Raw genomic sequence first — 21,699 nt, 5'->3', positions numbered from 1 at the left:
TATTTTTGACATAATAATATTTTGGCATACTTTTCTTTTGGCATACCTATTCAATAAGCATATTTGTAGTTTAGTCTAATGTATTTTACCATAATTTTGATTTGCATAAAGCTATAGTGTTACTGCTACACTATAGCTTTATGCAAATCAAAATTAGGTTAGGGTGCGGCGGGGCTATAAGCCGCCAATATGCTTTAGAATATTATGCTTAAAAATTGTTATGCTTATGGTAGGTGTGCGTAAAAAAATTGTGCCTAAAACATTATGCCAAATTAATATTGTGCGTCACTATTATTATGATAAGTAAAAGTATGCCATGTTAAATTATGACATAAAATTGTATGCATAAAAAAAGGAACCTATAATTTATTATAGTTTTACAAGAGCGTAGCCGGGACGAGCCGCTAGTATAAAATAAAATACTTTATTTTCATTTTGATAATGAAATGATAATAGTATTTTGAAAAAAAAACAGTTTGTACTAATTCAGATTTTTAAAAATCGCTAATTTTTATTAGCTGTAACCAAACGTGGCTTCTAGTGAACATGTGTATGACTGACAGACAACTTCCCTTTATATATAGTTAATGCTAGGGTACTCATTGTTGCGTGACAAAAATATGTAATTATGTTGTAAAAATAACACGTAGATTAAAATGTTTTTATTATTTCACTGAATCATTTACTCGTAAATTAGTATTTACGAGTACATATGTTAGTATCAGTTTCAACTCTGCCTAGGAAGGTAGTCCTAGGCACGACTTGAAACTGACACTAAAACATTTGAATATTATGTAGTTTCTCTTATCTGAGCGATTTCCGATTGCTTCCTCAGCTGCAGAGCGTCAAAGTCCAAGAACCACTTATTCATCGAAATTATAATCTAGCAACGTATACAATGTTCGTTTTTGACCAATGTTCTATGGATTATTCACGCGCTTATTGTTAAAATAAGGTGTTTACTGCACGGACATGATTTTATGTAAAAACTAGCGCCCCGCCCCGGCTTCGCTCGGGTAAAACCGTAATGAAAAAAGTAGCCTATATCACTCATCAAAATATAGCCGTTTATGAGTTTATTAATTACAAATAATTTATCTTTATAAGTAACTAGATGTTGCCCGGGGCTTCGCTCCCGTGGGAATTTTGAAATAAAAATAGCTTATAGCAATCTTGGATAATATACCTTTCTAATAGTGAAAGAATTTTCGAAATCGGTTCGGTAGTTTCGGAGATTAAACATACATACAAATATAACAAGGCAAACTCACAAAGTCATAAACTCACAAACGATTACCTTTTTATAATAATAGTATAGATTTTAGCATGGATAACAACTTTTGAAATCCATACTCATTCAGTCGTAGGCTACATGTTAGTTCAACCTTCAATTCACGGTATCACAAAGAGAAATACCGTACATCCGGAAGCATATTTGTCTAATTTGTCGGACTAGTCCGGACTACGATGTATTTTGTTTCCAGTTTGGACCAATTCCCAATTCCGTACTTTCCGCATTCGACCCGCGACGGCATAGGAATGCGGCGCGGTATTTGTCACTATCCAAACCAGATAGGGTTGTCGATCGGGGAATTTATTTTTGTTTACCGCTTTGAGATTAAGAGCAAATTTTCCGCGAAATTGCTTTTGAATGTGTAATGTAGTCAGTTTTGGTGCTAACAAATCTATTATAAATAATAGACAACACATACCTTTGTCCTCGGCGGAGGCACAAATGTGTGCGTGGTATGGAATAATTGATTCATAGACTTTATAATGAACACACAACTTTTATAACATCAATCATATACCTAATTTTGAAATTTAGAAAACCGAGGCAATCGACAATTGACATCAATTTCGAATTTGTCAAGTTTCTTGACCCCTTAGTGTTTTATTTCATAAAAAAAAGTTCTTTGTTAGAATTTAATTTGCAGACTTGGAATGGAGACAATAGAATCCAAGTGAATACCGCACAGATGCGCAACGGTCCGGCCAAAACTGGTTCAGTCCAGTTTGAGCCACTTTTCAATCGAGCAGAAACCAGACGTTTTCAAACAATCCGTCTCTCTCCAAGTGAATACCGCTGTTTTCAGTTATTGAATGCCATGATTAATTGGAAAATTAGATTAGGCGTGTTCAATCAAAGTCAAACTTTTTTGTTCAAGATTTCTTTTCAACTTATTGAAATAATAAATGTAATTATTTCGATATTGTTAATTAAACGGCGTTTTTTCTCGTGGGAATTTCGGGATGAAGAGTATTTCGCTTGTCTACATTTTTCATTTTATTCAAATGCAAAGTCCACTTGTGCATCTTCGTGTGTGATTTTTTGTTTTGTGCATTTTAAAAACTAAGCTCTACAGTACTAAAAAAACAAAGTCACATCTCTCCGTCTGTCTCTATGTATGCTTAAATCTTAAAACTAAGCAATGGATTTTGATAAAAGTTTTTTAAAAAATAGTGATTTCTGAGTAATGTTTAGATGTATATCTTGGTTTTACCCGAACAAAGCTGGGATGGGCCGCTAGTTGAACATATAAAGAAAATACGGTTTATGCTTACGGCAAGCGGCAACCCTACGCTAACTTATGTATATGTACACATTTAAATTGTATCAAATTGACTAAAATCCTAATTAGTATTGGAATAAAGCGCTCATTCAGCAGTTTCTGAACGAATGTGATTTAGTGACAGACCGATATGCCTATTGGCGAATGCTGTGTTATTTAAGACCAATGAATATTGGCGATAAGCATGCTTATCTCAGTCGATTGAGTTAAGGCTTAATTCACATATACTTCGTTAAAGTTAGGGTGTAGTACAACAAACTAAGGGTAGGTTGCACCAGTTAACTTTGACGTTAACTTTAACCTGCGCAGAAAAACACAAAGTACGCCATTTCGTCAATGATTTTGCGGTGTGCAAGTTAAAGTCAACGTCAAAGTTGACTGGTGCAACCCATTCTTAAACATGAAATTCCCACGGGAGTGAAGCGCCGGGGCGTAGCTAGTATACATATATAGATAAACATACAAGAATCAGATCAATCTGAAGAAGATCATTGTCCATCTTAAACTGACCGGAAATCGAACCCGAGACCTCCACTGTAGCAGTCCGGCTTGACGACCATTAGTCTGTAGAGGCTATAAGGCTTCAAAACAAAAAACATCGTATGTATACATACTCGACAGTCACAAAGCTGCGGAGGCCAGATTCCGCTTTCCTACCTATTCTTCTCCACTTCGCACGTTCTGCGGCATTCTAACTAATATTATAAATGCGAAAATAAGTTTGTTTGTTACCTCTTCACGCTCTACCTACACAACCAATCTTCTTGAAATTTTGTATACATGTAGTTTGAAATATGAAATAGAACATAGGGTACTTTTCATCCCGGAAAATTAACGCGGGCGAAGTCGCGAGCAAAAGTTAGTTTTATATACACTATCGACAAACAAATTTTGGCGAATTCGGTATACGTTGCGGTTTTTTTTAAAACCGGCAAATAAAAGCTTTCATACAAACTACGCGATATTCATTCTTTCGCGTTGCCATTTCGTCTATAGTGTATGTTTATCAAGACTAAACTTTATCATGTCATGATCTGTATGTTTCTCTTTCCACACCAATAATTCGAACAAAGTGGAAGGAAACGGCCCTATTTTAAAAATAATTACAGTACACTAGTTCGATATTACACGCATAAGCGACAGGCGTTCAAAATTTCTATAATAATCACAATTTACCCAACACCTTAATACAGAAATTAATATTTACCTATACAAATTTGACCTTTATTATCATTGTCATATGTGTGAAATTCGCGTGGACGATTTGTGTGTACAGGGTTACACAAGTTCAATGACCCCAGCCCCTTACAATAAGGGTGTCAAGGTATTGTTTGAGCGTTTTGATTATATTGGTACATTGTTAAGTTTTACAAGTAGCGGTTAGCCCTATTGTTAGCTTATCTGATAGATAGTGTTAATCGATGTCTGCAGGTGATTGGCTTGACAGAAGACAATACAAACAGAGTTGAGACGAACGAAAAAATATATTACGATCTATTTTTTTTAGTAGTAAAGTATTTTTAGCATACTAGCTGTGCCCTGAGGATACGCTCCCGTCGGGATAAAAAGTACATAAAAAGTACCCTATGTACCCAATTTCAAATCAATTATCAAATATATATTACAAATATATATAACACCCACACTATCTAAATGAAAAATATAACTTCGGAGATATTAACATTAAAATCATCAATATACCTAAGATACATTCTACATGGACTTCTCCGAAACACGGAATGAAATTACGCATTTATTGACTACCTAATGACATACATGTATACGCAAAATGATGGAAAATTCCAATATTTAGTTACAAAACAGTTGCGTGCCGGCAATTTTCACAATTTCCATACATTATAAATCAGAGTGACATTCAAGACAACCCCAAGAACTGTGAGAAGAATAAATCAATTACACACAAGTGCCTCGGGACACAACGGGTTGTTCCTAGTTCATCCTGTGATGTCTCATCCCATTTCCTTACTCGTCCCAAACTAGTATTCCTGGTTACTAATTCTTCTTAAACATTATTTTGATTTATTACGTCCTAGGATTTCGGTCGCGTAGGAATTTCGGGATAAAATAATCATCTAATAATCTTGAAAAGTATCTATTTGCATACCAAATTATTATTATCGAGTGATAAACATTTTACTCACGTTCAAACTTTCGCAATTATAATATTAATAAGATAATACAAAATCCCATATTAGTAAGATAATTAAATTCTTCTTAATCCAATACAAATTCAACCCTTTCTTATCCTTAAGCTAAAATTAAGTCACCGAATAAAATAATACCTAGTAAAACGAGGGATGAATAAGGGGTTGAAAAATAAAGATAAATTGCCGAGGGTTACAAAAATATATTACTACACTCATTATCTTTTCCTTATTCAACCTATGCATGAGACTACATAGGATGAATACGGAACAACCCGTGCATGTGATGTGTTCTAAACAAGATTGAATTTAAATCAGATCTGAAACCAAGAAACCATGGAAAATTTCCCTATTATATTTCGTACTAGAATCCGCTTGCGTAAAATCATAGATTCGCTATGTCTTATTCCGATATAAAATATATTTTGTTTTGTAATACTTATGTTTGTATGAAATATATCCTACTAATATTATAAATGCGAAAGTTTGTGAGGATGTATGTGTGTGTGTATGTTTGTTACTCATGCAAAATCTACTGGACAGATTGTTATGAAATTTGGTACACGGGTAGAATATAACCTGGAATATACATAGGGTTCCTTTTATTCCGAAATTCCCACGGGAGCGAAGCCCCGGGGCGAAGCTAGTTAGACTATATTTGACTCGAACGAACGACTGAAAATACGATTAAATAAATCTAGTCGATGCTCTACCTTGATTACGGTCCAGGAACATGACCCAATAACAGGACATAAGTGATCTTTTGCCTCGTACAGTTCCCGTGGGAAATTGTCGTGGGCGAAGCAGCGGGCACGAGGTAGTACAACATACAGTGTTGTGTTTCTATTTATCTTTTGAAGTACTTCGACGTAGAAATATTAAACCTGTAATTGAAATAATAAGCTAATTAAGCACCTGTTTACAAGCTTCTTTTGCTGCAATTAAAAATCCTTTGTAATTTTTTTAATTGTCTGTATGATTAATGAATGAAAAATCTAGTCGTTGCTTTTTAATTTCATAGACTTGACTTTTATAATTGTTTCTCATGTCGATGATGTGACCTCAATTGAAATTATTATCTAGTTATTCATTAATTTATAATTTACAGTGTTAAAATCCATACCAATAATTGTAAATGCGAAAATGTGTATGCCTGTCACGCTTTTTTACCGCTGGGCCGACTTTGACATTAATTTTAACCTGCGCGCCACAGAACTATCTTCTATCTCAGAGCTTCACGCCGCCATTGTCGTTTAGATAAAATGGCGCACTATTCTTTTCAGCGCACGTTAAAGTTAACGTCAAAATTTACTAATGCAAGCAAACCTAAAATAGAGTACTCTTTCACCTTTTCTTCCTTCTAGTGTTTCTAGTAATAGCCGACCATAACAAAAGATACAGTTCAAAAATGAACTCAGTGTTGTAACAAGAAAAATCACACGAAATTTTTCCCGGAAATAACGTAGAAATTCTATATTTTCTCAAAGCATCGTACAGTCAACAGCATCTATATAAATTCATATATAACGCCTCTATTGCAAAGGTATAAAGGCTCATGACGGGTACCAACGTGCAGTTGGCTGTACCTCGGAAAATATAACAAAAATGGCAAGCACTTACTGGCATAAGTTTCTCATTTCAGATACTATTAGTACTTGTCCAGAATCTAGGAGATGGATTTAGAAATTAGCATAACATTAGGATGGAGGAAAGCTAGTGTCAGCTATCTAGATTCTAGGCTACATTTATTTTGCTCAAAGCTGAATATATTGTTAGCGTTAACTTGATTTATTTTGAGTCTTAAGTATAATACATCACTTTATCTGACTTAACTGTGTTATTACAACTACTTTTTAAGTGCTCCGAAAAAAAAGACAAAGAATTAAGTACGACAAATGTGTATACAGAATTCTCTATTAACATGCCTAATTTGTTTAGCGAAAAATTTATAAGGCTATATACCGGAAACGAACCCCCGGGCGCGTTGTAATGGCGCTACAGCCTCCGGAAGTACCGTTAGACCGCCGCGGAGGTTTTAAGGGTTCCTGTTTACAATCTAATGTTATATTCAGAAATTGTATTTTTTACGTAGGTGCTTGTTGGGTTTAATAGTACAGATAAAATACTGTTATGAGTTTGCTTTTGAGATATTTATATATTCTTTGACGTATATAAATGTCTTTCTCTCGTCGTTGCGTGTCTAGTTTTATTCGGCGCTGTGACGCCGCGAAGTCCTACATCAGCGTAAAAAAACAAGCATTGAAATTTCAGTTTCGCCTGTGATTTTCATTTTGTCTGATGTCAACCCTCCTTGAGATTTTTGCTGTTGATTAGCTCCCTTAGTCGTCGCCTCTTGCGACATCCACGGGAGAATATGTGATTCTATTTTAATGCAAGAGCCACAAGCCACATAATATGACGTTTATATTTCAATGTATGTTAGTCTTGTCGCCCCTGCCTACGCAACTCTCCAGGGATGCTCATATTAATTTGGACAGAAGGATAATTTAATTCAGAGAGTGCCGACTTGAGTGGAATTCTAAAATCAATTCGACTACAAATTGAATCCAATCATTTCTTGGACTCGTGAAGTCTTACTTACTTACTTGTAACAATACTTGCAAGTATTGTTAAGCAGTGGTGATCTAGCTAGCGGTGAAGACGCTCATCTGCGATGGATCGAATCCCAGGTTCGAATGAATTTGTACATGCCAATTTGATTCATATAATTATGGTGTCGAATTTTATTCGTGTCGCTGTCATCACTTACGACTATGACTAACAGTCCGATTCGTAGATATACAAATATATGTGGCACCTGTAGGATTCGAAGCTGAGACTTTATGATCACATGCCACAGGACCACAATCACTTCAAACGCCAACAAGAGCACATTAAAAAGAAAAAAGAAATCCGGCCAAGTGTGAGTCGATCTATAAACGAGAAAAAAGTTTTATCGTGATTTTTATTGTTGTTATAGCGGCAACAGAAATACATCAAATGTATAATACAGCCTGGTGATAAAGCAACAAACAGACAGACGGACAGCGAAATAGAAAAAATGCTTTCGTGTAAGCGAAACTGAGTGTAAAGTGTTACAAAGTGACAATTTTCATTTCGACGAATGGGACTTTTAGAGATATATTTCTTTTATCTACGGATTTTTTTAATACTTCCAAATGGAATGAACGTGTCGTTGTTAGATGGGGGGGGAGTTTAACAAGGGTCAAAATCGTGTAAAACACGCATAATTTGATAGTCCTCTCACGGACCTACCCCGCGTGTCTCGCTGTTATGTCGGCTATACATTAAAGCGGATCAGTTCACCTTACGTTCGCGCGGATTCGGCATACATTTTTTCATTTCAGTAAATAAAAGCTCTCATACAAACTACGCGGTGTTCGTGCATTCGCGTCGGCATCTGTCTGAGTTCGATGGTGTGAAAATTTGAAAATTTGGCATTGAATGGCACTGAATAAGATCATTCTAAATGATAACATTCATTTCTATTTATCAATTACTACTTATAATATGTAAGGATTAATTATGACACGCAAAATATTTTTAACACCGCCAAAACCCAATAGAACGGACTCTAATTCAAAATTCAAATTAGGAATGACATTTTAAGCGTCAAAATTAAATTTAAACTTATCCATTGAGGCGTCGCGATAGAGGCCAAATCTTTGTCTTATCCCCTAGCGTTCGACCAATCAGACGTGGCCTACCATTCCTGAATACTGATATAAACCACTTTACTTTTACGCTCACTAACACCCGTATAACAATGGGTTAAAAGCCAGTTTGCACTGCGACGGCGAAGTTAAGTTGGTAGTTGACATAGATTAAAACGTTAGTTCCTTTTGTCTTTGGTCTTTGAATATTTCTCGCGGTTTGTAGATTGAGATTTTACATAGAAATGGAATTTTTCAGCTGCGAAGGTATTTGTCGGTGTTTGTTTTAAAATATCTTAAGTTTCTTATTTAATTTCCCTAGGATACATATCTCTAGGATATCGGAATGTATATGCAACGCTATTGGTGAATTATTATTAATTAATATTACACAAGAAATAATGTGTCTTTCATAAGTACAGTCGACCGAGTTACCCTGCATGGATTTGGATTTGGATGTGGCGGAAATAGGGATTAATTTCTAATAAAATTAAGTGGATTGATGTACTGTTGACCGTACATTCATAAAACCTAGGTTTTTTATTTCAATTTTCTCTTTCTCATTGTCGCGTGTGTCGACTTTTTTAGCCAAGTGAAGCCGGGAAAGGCCACTAGTAACTTTATAACTAATAGCATAACTAGATGGACTAACCGTACTGTATGTATTAGGAGATTCGAGTGTGTATGACAACAAAACTCTTATTGGCCACACTTCAAATATATATGTATGTATACCCTCTATAAATTGTTCTTTCACTACAATGGACTCTGTGGTTATATCATTAATCACCCACTACTATTCCTACAAATTTTGATTTCGTCCGAATATAGCCATCCGAACTATGATTAAATTCTATCAGGAAGGAATTTGCCATAAATAATTCGATCTTTTGTTAGACCCAACCCTACATCAACCTCGAACAATTGAATGGGCTGGATACCATGATGTCGACATAATATTAACTTGATTTGTAGACATAATAAAAATTAATTAAAAATTACGTAGACATAATATTTTGTGGTTACATAGAATAATTCAGTATAAACAATTTTAAGAAGTAATGCTTGCACCAGCTGTTCAAATGTCTGTGATTGCTGTTAAACATTTCTCTTAAACAATGTCACCAGTGTACATTGACAATTTAATACCTAACATTCAACCCACTTGGGAATTGGGATTACTTTCAGCATTCTCTCAAAACAAAAAAGAAAAGCGGGTAGATTGGTACACAGTGTCTTCAAACCTGACAGCAATTTCACATGACAATTTAGGTATATACCATCAAATTGATAAATTTGATTTAACAGAGCTAATTACAAAATAATCGATAAAGTTAAATAATAGATAAAGTTGTTCGACATTCAGATTTTATGTATTTACTAAGCATCAACCACGGAATACAAACAACTGACACCATACTAATATACAGTGGATAAGCAATATGCTATTTTATTGCTAGTCGTTTTCAAAATTGTGATAATTTCATGTGTGCATATTAAATATGGTGACAGTCAAATACATTAAATTGTCATGCAAAAGAGTATGGGCTATCTTAAAATGTAAAGTCATCACAAAGGTAAATTATCGAAGGTTCGAGGGGTTAGGCTGGTGCTGGATCCAGGGGCTTCGCCACTCTGAGGGCCAGTATCGCGCCCACCGGCATTCTTAACATGAATTTGATTTTTGAGCATTGCAGCACGCAAGATCAGCATGGATGTTCGTCGCTGGTATTCCTTGCCCATGGCAAGGCTTCTTTCAAATGTGGTGCTTCTCTGATCCACATCTTTAGCATACAATATTTTGTTGTGGGAATCAATCCGTGCTTGAATCTGACCATCAAGTATTAATTGCATCAGCTCATCTTCTAGAGCATTTACAGTGCGGTTAAATGCCGCAGCCATCAGACGCATGTCGGCTGATAGATATGGACTGAAGTACTGAATCAATGCTCTGTTGCGAATTTGCATATAAAGAGAATTTAAATGAGGTGCTAAATACATATCTAATAGGAGATTATCCCTTATTTCATCCAGTAACCTTAGGCAGGAAGCATACTTAGATTCATAGAACTTAAAAATTATGTCACGTAACTGTGGCTCTAGTTCTAGAAATAATTTAAAAGAACTGCTAACTATGACTTGTTTTTGTAATTCTGAACGGTCAAAAGTTGCCAGTGCACAGAGGCCACCATAGATAGCAACATTGTTGCTGCTCAATAGCTCTGAATAATCACAATGATCAATACTTGCCGCTAGGAAGTGCTTGGCAGCAGATTTATACTTCTTTGTGGCTAGTTCAGCCAAACCCGCAGCACATTTTAAGCGGGTTAAGATTGACTGGTTTGAGTCCTTACCAGGTACTTCATTAAAGTCTGGTGTGCCTTCTGCCTTAGACACATAATTAAGAACATGTGCCCAATTTTGCAAATACACTGACACCTTAACTACATTGAGGCACATCATGATAATATGTTTACCACTTGTGCAGTAATCTCTGGCCCGAGAGTAGCATTTGAGAGCGCTTGTAAGATCTCCACAATCCAGGTAATGATCTCCTAAGTCATCATGACCTCTTCTAATGCTCTCCTTTATTGAATTTGTTTTGTAATTTTTAAGGTCTGTATCTAACTTTTCCAACTTAATGGCAGCCTTCTTAGTTTTAGATTCTACCCACATGGTGTCAAGCACAGGGATATCTTGTGATCCCATTTGAACTGCTACATCAGGCAAACCCGAAGATGCTACAGCTTCTGCTAGTTTCTTATGAAGGCTTTGGTACAGGCTTACATTGTATGTTGTCATGACGTATGAGATAGCCATTTTCAAAGCTTCCAACCTTAATGGAGGGCAGTGGTCTGCCACAAACATTAGCCTGTACAGTTTGGCAAAGCCAGTATATGACGCCGCGTATGTCTCCAAATCCAATGTAGGATTCTCAACGACGTAGCATTCTGTCTCATTGTTCTCATTATCCTCCAATGGAACGTCCACCTGCATGGGTTCTGCTGTATTCATTTCGAACATTTTACACCGTTTATTTGACTTAAAAACGAGAATATGCGAAATCCACTGTCAACGCAAGAAACCAACCTTTATCACTACGTTTCTTTTTGGCAGCGGCATTTTTCTTTTGTAAATGTAACTGAATACTTACTCATATTCTGAGAAAAGTTTAAGAATAGTTTTGTCACTATTGCACTTTAAAATATTTGATATTGACAGAACGAGACAAAATATAGTTTGCTTTGTAGACGGATAGTGATATTGCCTCGGGAAATAGCTAATGTTTCTATACAATGCTGTAAGGATGTTGGTTTGTTTGTTACCTCTTCACGCTATATCTGTATAACCAATCATCTTGATATTTTGCGTACATGTAGTTTGAAGTACGGAGAAGGACCTAGGGTTTTTTCATATAAAAAAAAATATGTTCCCGTGGGAAACTTACGCGGGCAAATCCACTAGCAAAATCCAATATTTCCAATAATTTTCGAAAATATCTATTTTTAAACTTACAGCTTTATCGTATTTTTTTAAACTTAGTTATTGTGACTAACTAATAAAAATAAACTAAATAAGCTTGATTTATTTTCTATACACGTTTAGAAGCCACTTTTAGAAAGGAAAATATGTACAAACTATACATATAAGGACCATTAAAAAATATCATTATTGTTACTGGAAGTATTGTATATTATTTTGTAACATTGCAAAATGATGGAAATCATCAATATTACTCTAAAATGACTTTATAAAAACAACCCATTAAAAAAAGACATCTAGCTTCCGCGAATATCTTATTTTTAAAAACATTGTTTACACTCGCTCGTTTGTTCCGCGTATGGTGGCCATTTGTTTGTTTCTATCGAGGCTTTTCCGTTTCTAATATTGGAAATTCAATTGTGATTTTTATTATCTCTCTCTCTCTCTCTCTCTCTCTCTTCCTATTTATACTAGTGAGCAAGCTAACAATAATATACTTTATTGTCGTATCTGCTGTGGTGTCACTTTGGTATGCTTAACCTAATGCCGACTGTATCGTCATACTGTTCGCCAAATTTTTGCGCCTTCGGTATACATTACTGGTTTTTCAATGCGGTAAATTATTATCTCTTATACAAACTACACAATTTTCGTGAATTCGACTTTGCGTTCGAGTACGGCGATAGTGTTTTATTAAATGTTTATGCCTTAATAATTAAAGGATAAAGTTTGTGAGAATTTCTTTACGCCCAAATGGCTGAACAATTTTTTATGAAATTCAAACTTCAGTCTTTTAGATAATTATTTATCACTCTGTCAAACAATAGATTGTTATGAGAGATTTTGTAACGACAAAGTTCTTTAAATTTAGAATTGATTAATAATACCGATATTATTTCCAACACAAATATTGAAGAAACCGAATCTTATCCAATTCTATAAATCTCCCAAAACGTATGAAATATAGTTCGTTCACAATTCATTACCTCTCCAGGTTTACTAAATGGCCGAGAAACAATTGCTTGGAGAACATTAGCGCCAATGACAATGGTATCTCCAAATGTCAAACTGTCAAATTAATGACTGTCAATATTACAGTCACGGTAATGACGCTGCGACTCACTGGCATGGAAATGATAGTACGGGCGCAGTTAATTTTGCGCTCTTTACATTCCTTTTTCCATTGTCTTAAAGTTTATTTTTGTGTAAACATCGTCGGTTTTGTTTGGTAAATTGATTTCGCCAGACGCAATCTCTTCGCTGATTCCTTAGAATAGGATTCTTACTTGAGTATTTGCATTACTTGAGTATATGGAAGGGAATTTGTAGCTTCGTTCGAGTGGCACTGCGATAAAGCAATTCCGTTTGCTTTCTCTTTGTTGTTTAGGTTTTATTTATTAGTATCTGAGGATTTCTAATGTTCTCAAAGTTTCGATCAATATCCTTCTTCTTTTCGAACACTGGTAACAGATTTTGTCAATCAAAATAGTGATAAAAATATGATTAAAATTTTAATAAACTTTAATAAACGTTACTTTTTTCGTCTTTTCTAGATTGAATAGCATAAAGAAAATGTTTTTTTTTTCGTGATCTTCTAATACATTAATGACATTTGAATCAACACAAAACCTTTGTAAATTAATAATGGGCTATTTATGTGTAATTGAGACACCCTACATATAATTATCTTGTTTTCATTTCATCCAATAAAATACCTTCCAATTCTTTGAAACTTTGGCCTTAGTGTGACTTTTACAAATTAAGTTGAATAGTTCTATATCAGTCAATTATAAAAACTAACCTTCATTCACATCTATGCCCCTGTAATACGGACGAATTCAGAAGGATTGTATCAATTGATATGCTGTCCACTTTACTATAAACCACATAATTAAAATACGAGTGTACTCTCGCCCTCAGCTTGACATTTATTAACCGATATAAAATTTACAGGCGTATCATTACCATGTTTAATTTAAAGCATATCATAACTGGTAGCTATAATGGATGGTAATGAGATGACAGTGACAGTAGTAAATTTAATTTGAATTTGACGGACATGTTTAAGGCTCTACCAAGCTTTACTAAACCGAAAACGATGACCACTAAAAATTGCAATTTGGGTAGGTTAATATACTGAGGGGCTTCCGCGATACATAAAACCCGTAGCACGTGATTGCCTCCACACGTTCTGTCTTTTTTTCACGGCGAGACCTTACATACGATACGGGAAAAGAGACAGCATATGGACGTTAGTAACGTGCTACGTCTTTGTATATTTCGTGGTAGGCCTTCTGTCGACTGTACTTGAACATTCAGATAAAGGAATATAACCATCTCATTGACAAAGAATGACATCATTTCCCAAAAGCAAACGGAACGATCGCAATTGTCATACGTTTCAAATCTCGAACTCCCCTACTTTCCATGTTTCCATCATAAATAGATTCAATTTTATGGCAGAGACAATAAAAATAAATTGCCGTCCTTTATTATCCGATCCAACAAACGGGTGTAACTCAGAAACTTGCCAATTGTATCTAACAATGCGAGGTTTTGAGAGCAATTTTCAACTGTCAACCCCAGAGAGCATTTGGCTACCACGCAGTAATGGCACAATAAATAGTTGCAGCCCTTACCCATCTGTCACTTAACTAGTAAAATATACAGACGTCATTCACGACCCGCGGTGAAAAATCGCGGCTAGGTTGAGTACCCCTGACTTAAATCAGCGACAATCAAACTGTTTTGCACCCAAACATATAATACTTAAGGTCTTTTATTCTTTGTCTCGTTTCGTGAATAAATTTAAATATTTGTTAACTTAAAATGTAACTCATGTTGCCGGAAATACAGTCTAAATTGCATGGCTGAGCATTTGTTTCTTAGAACTGAGTTGTTGCCGTTTAAAAATAGATTTTATTGTTGTCAAATTAGGAGTGGTTTTTGAATGTTTTTTGATATTGGTCTGACACGGGGGTTATTTAACTTTGAAGTAGTTCAAAAGACCCCCGATCAGGATTCTGGTGGATTTCTTTTTGGATTAAAGACCCCATGAATATAATGATAATGGGTTTGGGTTATTATAGGTCCGATTTCGTCACGTGTCGGTCTTTTTATGTTTTTTCTAGAAGAAATCACCGCCACAGGGTTATAATTAAGACTTCAAATATTATTATTATACCGAAATATGACCTGCATAGGCAATTTTTCACGTCATATTCTAAATAAAATATGACGTGAAATATTATATATTATACCAAGGCTACAAACTACTAGCGGAACGACCACTGCTGATAAGAAATGCCGAAAGAAAGTGGTCGAGATCGGCCAAATCGCCTATCGTGAAGGGCTTACCATTTTTGATCAAGGTACTATTACGTAGTAATAAAGTTTCTTAGTCTTATTTGAAATAAAGTTTTTATTTCATTTTGCGATACGTAATTAATATTTTATTAGTTTATTTAAAAATAACTTAATAACCTGTAAAATTTAAGTAAATTGAAAGTACTCGTAATAATTTTAAAACCATCAATATTGTGATTTGCACCGTCAACTTTGGCAGCAAAACGTCAAGTACGTGATTTTATCTAAACGTCAGCGGCGCGCCGGTTAAAATGGACGTCAATTTGACGGTCCAACTCACCCTTATTTCTAAAATAGTGAAAATATATGTAAAATACAATATAATTAGATATTTAATTTCATGCTAATTTGTCTCGCTGTTGTCTTCCATTTGTTTCTTCTTATTCTGTCTATTTTTAACCGACTTCAAAAAAAGAAGTTTTCAATTCTAACGCAATCTTTTTTCTGTGTCCAGTCCTGTCCAGCTAAATTAGACAAAATTCATATTTGCCAGGTTAAACAAATTTCATAATAACCGACCGATGTTGAGTTGATTATTTCTATTAAAAAAAAAAACTTACGTATCTGAGGTCGTTAACCTACAAAGAGTTTATCGAAACACGAGAATTACACCTAAGCAGCGTCATTGCCGAGATATCAAATGTTATGTCATGCGCTCAAACATTTGGTCAAACTGTTGACTAAACTCTTTTTTTTTTCTTTCCAGGTACTGTGTGCTTGCCTAATGGACGCGTAATGGTGAAACGGGATTTATGGTGTGTATGTATGTTTTTCTGTTTGTACATCACGTGCTTTTAGCTTTTCTTCAAAGTGTCATCGTGTTTGTTATGAGTTTCGGAACTTGGTACTTTATGTACCTACAGAAGTCGTGTATTTTTAGTGTAAAATACATATATAATCAGTAAGATTCGAATTTAAGACACTAGATAAAATTTTAACTAACCATCACATCGTGTTGCAGCTTTTTCAACCATATTTGTTTTCTTAACATTTTTGCATAAATCACCAAAACTTTGTTTGTAATCTTTGTTTGTATCTACTTCATGGCTGAGGGTGGTCATTACGTGGAATGCAACACACTTAACGATTTTCTTGGCACTATTAATGGAGTGGTTTGCCATTGCCTTCTCCATTTCACATACAAGTTGATCAACCAGTGTGCAGGTTTCCTCCACGATGTTTTCCTTCTCCGGAAGCAAGTGGTGGTCGATGAAAACACACATGAGTCGGATTGGTATACAAACTCGTGTGGCACGAGTAGGATTCGAACCTGGGACGTTTCTGTTCACAGGCAGGCGTCTTAACCATTAGTTACACCACCACCGCTTCAAATCTTTTATAATTTATACACATAATAAAACTGAAAGTGTGCTATGGCTGTACATAGGAGATATTAAAGAAAAATAATATTATAGGGGGGAGTCTTTATGGGATTTAGAAGCGTAGTATATTGAAAATTTAGGCTTTAATAGAACATATGGTCTAGATGTTTAATTAAGTTTAATGTAAAGTAGTTAACTGTATATCAAGTTACTCTGCACGGACTTCTATACTGTGGTATTAACGGTCAATTTGCAATGAACCATTCATTATAACATAGATTGTGTAATGAAGTTAAATAAATAGTAAGAAGGTAAATATACTGTGGCGTGGCGTGTTCTTGTGTTGAGGGCCGAGACTCATTCTGTGTTCAGTGAGCCTGTGTAGAGTTAAATACAATTGCAGACGTATCCTATGAAGGGATATCTTCCAATTACCAAGCCATAGTTAGAATATTAGTTCAATATAATAACTTTCTTCTGACATCTTTTTCAAGTAATTTTATTCATTTTGTAGTTTTTATTTATTATTTAGTATATTAGAATTTATGCGTTTATTTTGCTGTGAGAGGAAAGCGCGGGTAGTCGTAATTTGAATGTGAAATTTATGTAAATCGCGTTCACACCTTGAGTGTTTCGGTTCGAGCGAGCTGCGAGTTTCGGAGATAAACCTACGCGTACAGACAGACACGTCACGACATCATGTTACAACGGGTTTTTACTGTGATGTTGCATTTTTTTGATAATTTAACTACATAAAATAAACATTTCCATAGTCTCTAAAATGTTCGATTCCGTTCCGGATGGATTATATATATATAAAATTAAATATGCTCAAATCAATGGTCAAAGTCATAGAATAATTTACTTCCAGCGTTTTTGTCCGTGAAAATTGTAATCGCTGCGGATTTTTTAATAGATAGTGAGATTCCTAAGGAGAGTTTCGGTGTGTGATTCATTATAGTTTTACGCAAGCGAAGCCGGGCCGCTGGTAATGATAAAATGCAGCCAGAAAATTCAATCTCAAATAAATTTTTGGTCTAATATCGTGTCGGGCCCTTTAAGCTCGGAAGTTTGTTAATCCCAACTCAAATAGCCTGTAATACCGTGATACAAACTTTAACTAGCCTATCAGCGGATGCTAAGTAAATCTTGCATGTAAATTTGGATATTCGCAACAATGGTACAAGGCACAAGCTATTAAACTTAATTTTCATCAAATAGAGGCCAGTAGTTTGTAGCTTTTGAGAAATTACTGTATAATATTTTGACGTGAAAAAGTGCCTGTGATGGTCTCATTTCTGAATAAATTGATTAGAAAATAGTTTCGTGACATTTATATTCGTCGTTAGTTCGTTGCAATGTACTACTAATGTAATGTATACAGGTAGATTTTCACATCTATATATAAAGAATACTTGTGACATCAGGGATAGGTGGCAAAACACACCGTGGTATTTTAATCGATTAATCTTGAGATCGATTTGATATAAGTTTCAAGATTAATCGAACAAAACGTATCAGAAACCAAAACAACATATTATAACCTTATCTTACCTAGAGACTTATCTCTAGGTATTTTATATAGTAAGATACACCTTAGTGTATCTTACTATATAAAATGGCCAACCACCGCCATCTGGTGGCCGTTGCCAATCAAAGTAGTAAACTAAACAGTCAACCTTTGTTAAATTTCCTCACGATGCGATGTTTCAACCGCGAATTCTATCAAATTAAACCAAGAAGGAAACAGGCTGAGCAGATCCGCGGTCTGACGATTATGCATATTAGTTGCCAAGCGAGCCGAACTTTCGCCGAACCTCCCAAGTTTTTGAAACAGACACAATTCACTGAATGACGGTAGCATTCAAGAATAGTACTTAGTTTGATCACGGCTCCGAATCATGTAATTAACTCCTTTCAAATGAAAGTCGGCTCAATGCGGACCCTTGGGGAACTCCATGGTTTATATCTCTAGCAATCCAGTCGCTGAAGTGAAAAATGCATGAAGTCATATTAACATTTATTAAAACGAAGAATATTGAATAACGAGACGAGTAATTCGTTCATTTGTTTAAATAGAAGCCTACAAATTCACAATTTACGAAATCAAACACCACTCAAAAGTCGAATCAATCAAAATTTTAAATAAATGAGATTTTGCACCTTCACCTTTGGCTTCGAACAAGTTTTTCGAAACAACCCGAGATAAATTAACACCAAGCTTAAATTTTAACTTGCCACTTTAACTTTGTTTGGACATTCTTAATTACCCATAATATTGAATTACAGCATCTTTGAGCAACAGCTTGTTCGGGAAAATTCAAGGATATTATTTAGAAGTTTGATTGAAAGTTTTGATTTTAAGCCCAAATAAATCATAATATTATCATATTACGAAGGGAGAGATGACTGAACTCAGGTTGGATGAATATTTTATATGGGCGTCTTTATCTCGGTGTTCGAATAAATCTCTATTAAACTCTGTTACAGCTATTTTTGTAAAGTAGGTTTTCATTGACATTTCGTATGAATTTGAACAATATAAACCTTTCGTAATTACGCACGTAATTAAGTTACACCAAAATGAAATTTAATTTCGTTAAATCTTAATTGCAAAGCCAATAGTTTCAAGTGGCATGAATTTGTAATCGCAAGATTCATAGCAATACCATTAACTATTCAATTCTAGACTAATTTACATTTAGGCTCTTGAGACGAATATTTCAATCCATTGCTCTCATTAGTCTATTAAATATTTTAAGGACCACTACTTATAGATACTTCTGAGGCTTAATTTATGAAATGTCTGAGCTCATTTAAAATCGTAACCTTTATTTCGATTCGTTTTTCTCTTTTTAAAACCTCATCCCGCAGCGAGGTTAAGGGGAAATATAAAGAATAAATCATATTTATTACAAAGTCCACTAATGCAGAGAAACGGCGCAAATAATAATATTAATGACTGCTACATCGTTTTCTTTGTCTCCCGCCGAGCCTGTTTCTAGGCCAACAATTAGCGTAAATACAAACGTTCAAACTATTTAGACCTGTTTTGGCAAATAAACTCGATGTAAACTTGGTTAGTCACTAAAGAATATGCATACCAATAGGTAATGTATGCAAAATAGTAAAAGTACGATAAGTATACGATATCACGCGAAACCGACATTTTGTTAGCATTTATATAAGGCTGGCAACACCGCTGGGAATTCTGAAGAGGCGTATGATGTATCGCTTGGGATATGCGATCTTGAGCTTTGAAGGATTGCGGTTAGAGTTTGTTTTCGCTTAAGTTTCTATTGGGTCTAGGATGTTTGGATTGATGTGAAGGGAGAAGCTAATAATAACAAATGATGGGTCAAGGGTGAACGTAGACGAAGAAATCAAAGAAGAAAATTAGGAGTCGCTGCGGCAAATGTGTTGGAATTACAGTTATAACTTGGAATATGAATTTGGAATACGGTTTCCCAAATGCTTTTATTACCATCAGCAATATTGGGTCTTCGTAAGCATTTTATTTTATTTTCATCACGTACCTACCTTGTAGGTTTGATCGTCGATAGTAGGTTAAAGGATTGCTTGAATATAAACATCAAATACTTACATTGGTTTATTGGTTTTTATTTAATAAGAATACTACAGTTTGAATATAGGTATCTTCTATTTGGTTGATATGGTGTTAAATCAACCGATTTTGTATTATTTTTGTGTTGTTATTTATGTATGTTTGCTTGTTACTCTTTCACGCGCAATCTACTAGACGGATTGTGTTAAAATTTGGTACACTGTAGAATATAACCTGGAATAATACATAGGGGTTTTTATCCCGAAATTCCCACGGGAGCGAAGTCCCGGGGCCCAGCTAGTCATAAGATATATACCTGACACTAATATATAATTCAGTCTGGTGTTTTTCTCATCCAAAATCTAATAACAAGTGAGCTATTGATGTTAAATATTATTTTACAAAACAAATGAATAAACCGTCCATTTTTATACAGCCAGTATCTTTGACCCAAAGATACTAGACTCTTGTGCTTAGCGGACAAAAATTCAAATTTTTGTCCCGGAATATTGTTTCGTCTCCCAAATAGCCAAAACAAGTATCATTTCCATCAAAACAGAGAAAGCTTTGCACAAAGCTTTTGATGCTTTCTTACCTGCGTCACAGAATAAAAATATTGCAGAATTTAAATAAACAAACTTTTCACCAATTCACATCTAAAGCATTGGATAACAATAATAAACATTTTAACAATATAGCTTATCACTTTGCTGTATTAGTAGAATGCTATAGCAGAAAATAATTAACTGTTTTGTGCCCATTAAACTGTGAAGGTGCTTTATTTTTTCTGTTTGTATATTTGCTACTTTTTCACTTTTGTTCAAATTCCTTCTAAATTAGTTCACCGGCTTTATAGTGAAAACATAACAAATGAACGTTCGGATAGTATGGATATCGACTTTATTTCCGCGATACAGAGCGATAGGTTATGATCTCCAGATCAACTGAAAGGAAATATTAACCTTATATACTTTCATCTGCATCATCATCATCGTGGGGTGCCATCTTTGAATTGAAGTTTGGAGGTCAGCATACGGAAACACTCGCGTCTTTGGGCCGCTATTTTGAGTTGGTTGTATAAGTCCGGTCCAATCCTTTATGTCATCTAACCACTTTCGTCGAGGGCGACAAGAGGTCTTTTGCCAGGGATTTTGCCTTCAAGAATCAGTTTTAGAAATTCAAACTGGGGTCCCCTTTGTATGTACATCTGCACATACATTATTTATCGCAAACACATACAAAATCACGTTTAAACCCAGAAACATTTTGGGTCCACATTATCATAAGTTGAGGCCTTTTCAGTCTGTAATCTGGCTTAATCCTAGATCAACGGATTTCGGAGCACCACCCGAGCCCTACTTGATCAGTGCGATATTTTTAATTAAAATCCAGGAATTTGAGACACGCTTTGAGATAATTTCGAATTTTATCGTCTTTTCTTAGATTACAACGGGAAATATTTTTAATTCAACGAGGAAAATATGAACCGTTTGGCATTTCGTCCTGTGAATTTTTCGACCCATTGTGTCCAAGAAATGTATGTTCCATATA

At 35.0% G+C, this 21,699-nt stretch overlaps 2 protein-coding genes across 12 annotated transcripts in view; one reads left to right on the top strand and one right to left on the bottom strand.

The window, feature by feature from the left end:
- Cirl (Calcium-independent receptor for alpha-latrotoxin) overlaps positions 1-21,699 on the top strand; it is a 288,078-nt gene that overhangs the window by 122,750 nt on the left and 143,629 nt on the right. Inside the window, exon 3 of one of the 11 annotated variants that reach the window (XM_053763248.1) lies at positions 15,968-16,016. The exons of 9 other annotated variants lie outside the window; for them this stretch is intronic. The gene's annotated coding sequence lies outside the window, so the exon portion shown is untranslated. Of the gene's footprint in view, positions 1-15,967; positions 16,021-21,699 lie in introns of those variants that run through there. One more of the 11 variants, XM_053763249.2, reaches the window with a different exon arrangement.
- Positions 9,406-11,539, bottom strand: LOC128680238 (COP9 signalosome complex subunit 1-like). Its single transcript, XM_053763259.1, has one exon. The coding sequence runs from the start codon at positions 11,434-11,436 to the stop codon at positions 9,982-9,984; it is 1,455 nt and encodes a 484-aa protein (XP_053619234.1). The 5' UTR covers positions 11,437-11,539; the 3' UTR covers positions 9,406-9,981.

The sequence above is a fragment of the Plodia interpunctella genome, chromosome 23, assembly GCF_027563975.2.
Source record: "Plodia interpunctella isolate USDA-ARS_2022_Savannah chromosome 23, ilPloInte3.2, whole genome shotgun sequence".
Taxonomy (NCBI): Eukaryota; Metazoa; Arthropoda; class Insecta; order Lepidoptera; family Pyralidae; genus Plodia; species Plodia interpunctella.
The sequence above is the reverse complement of the archived record's forward strand: the minus strand, read 5'-3'. Positions and strand labels throughout refer to the sequence as shown.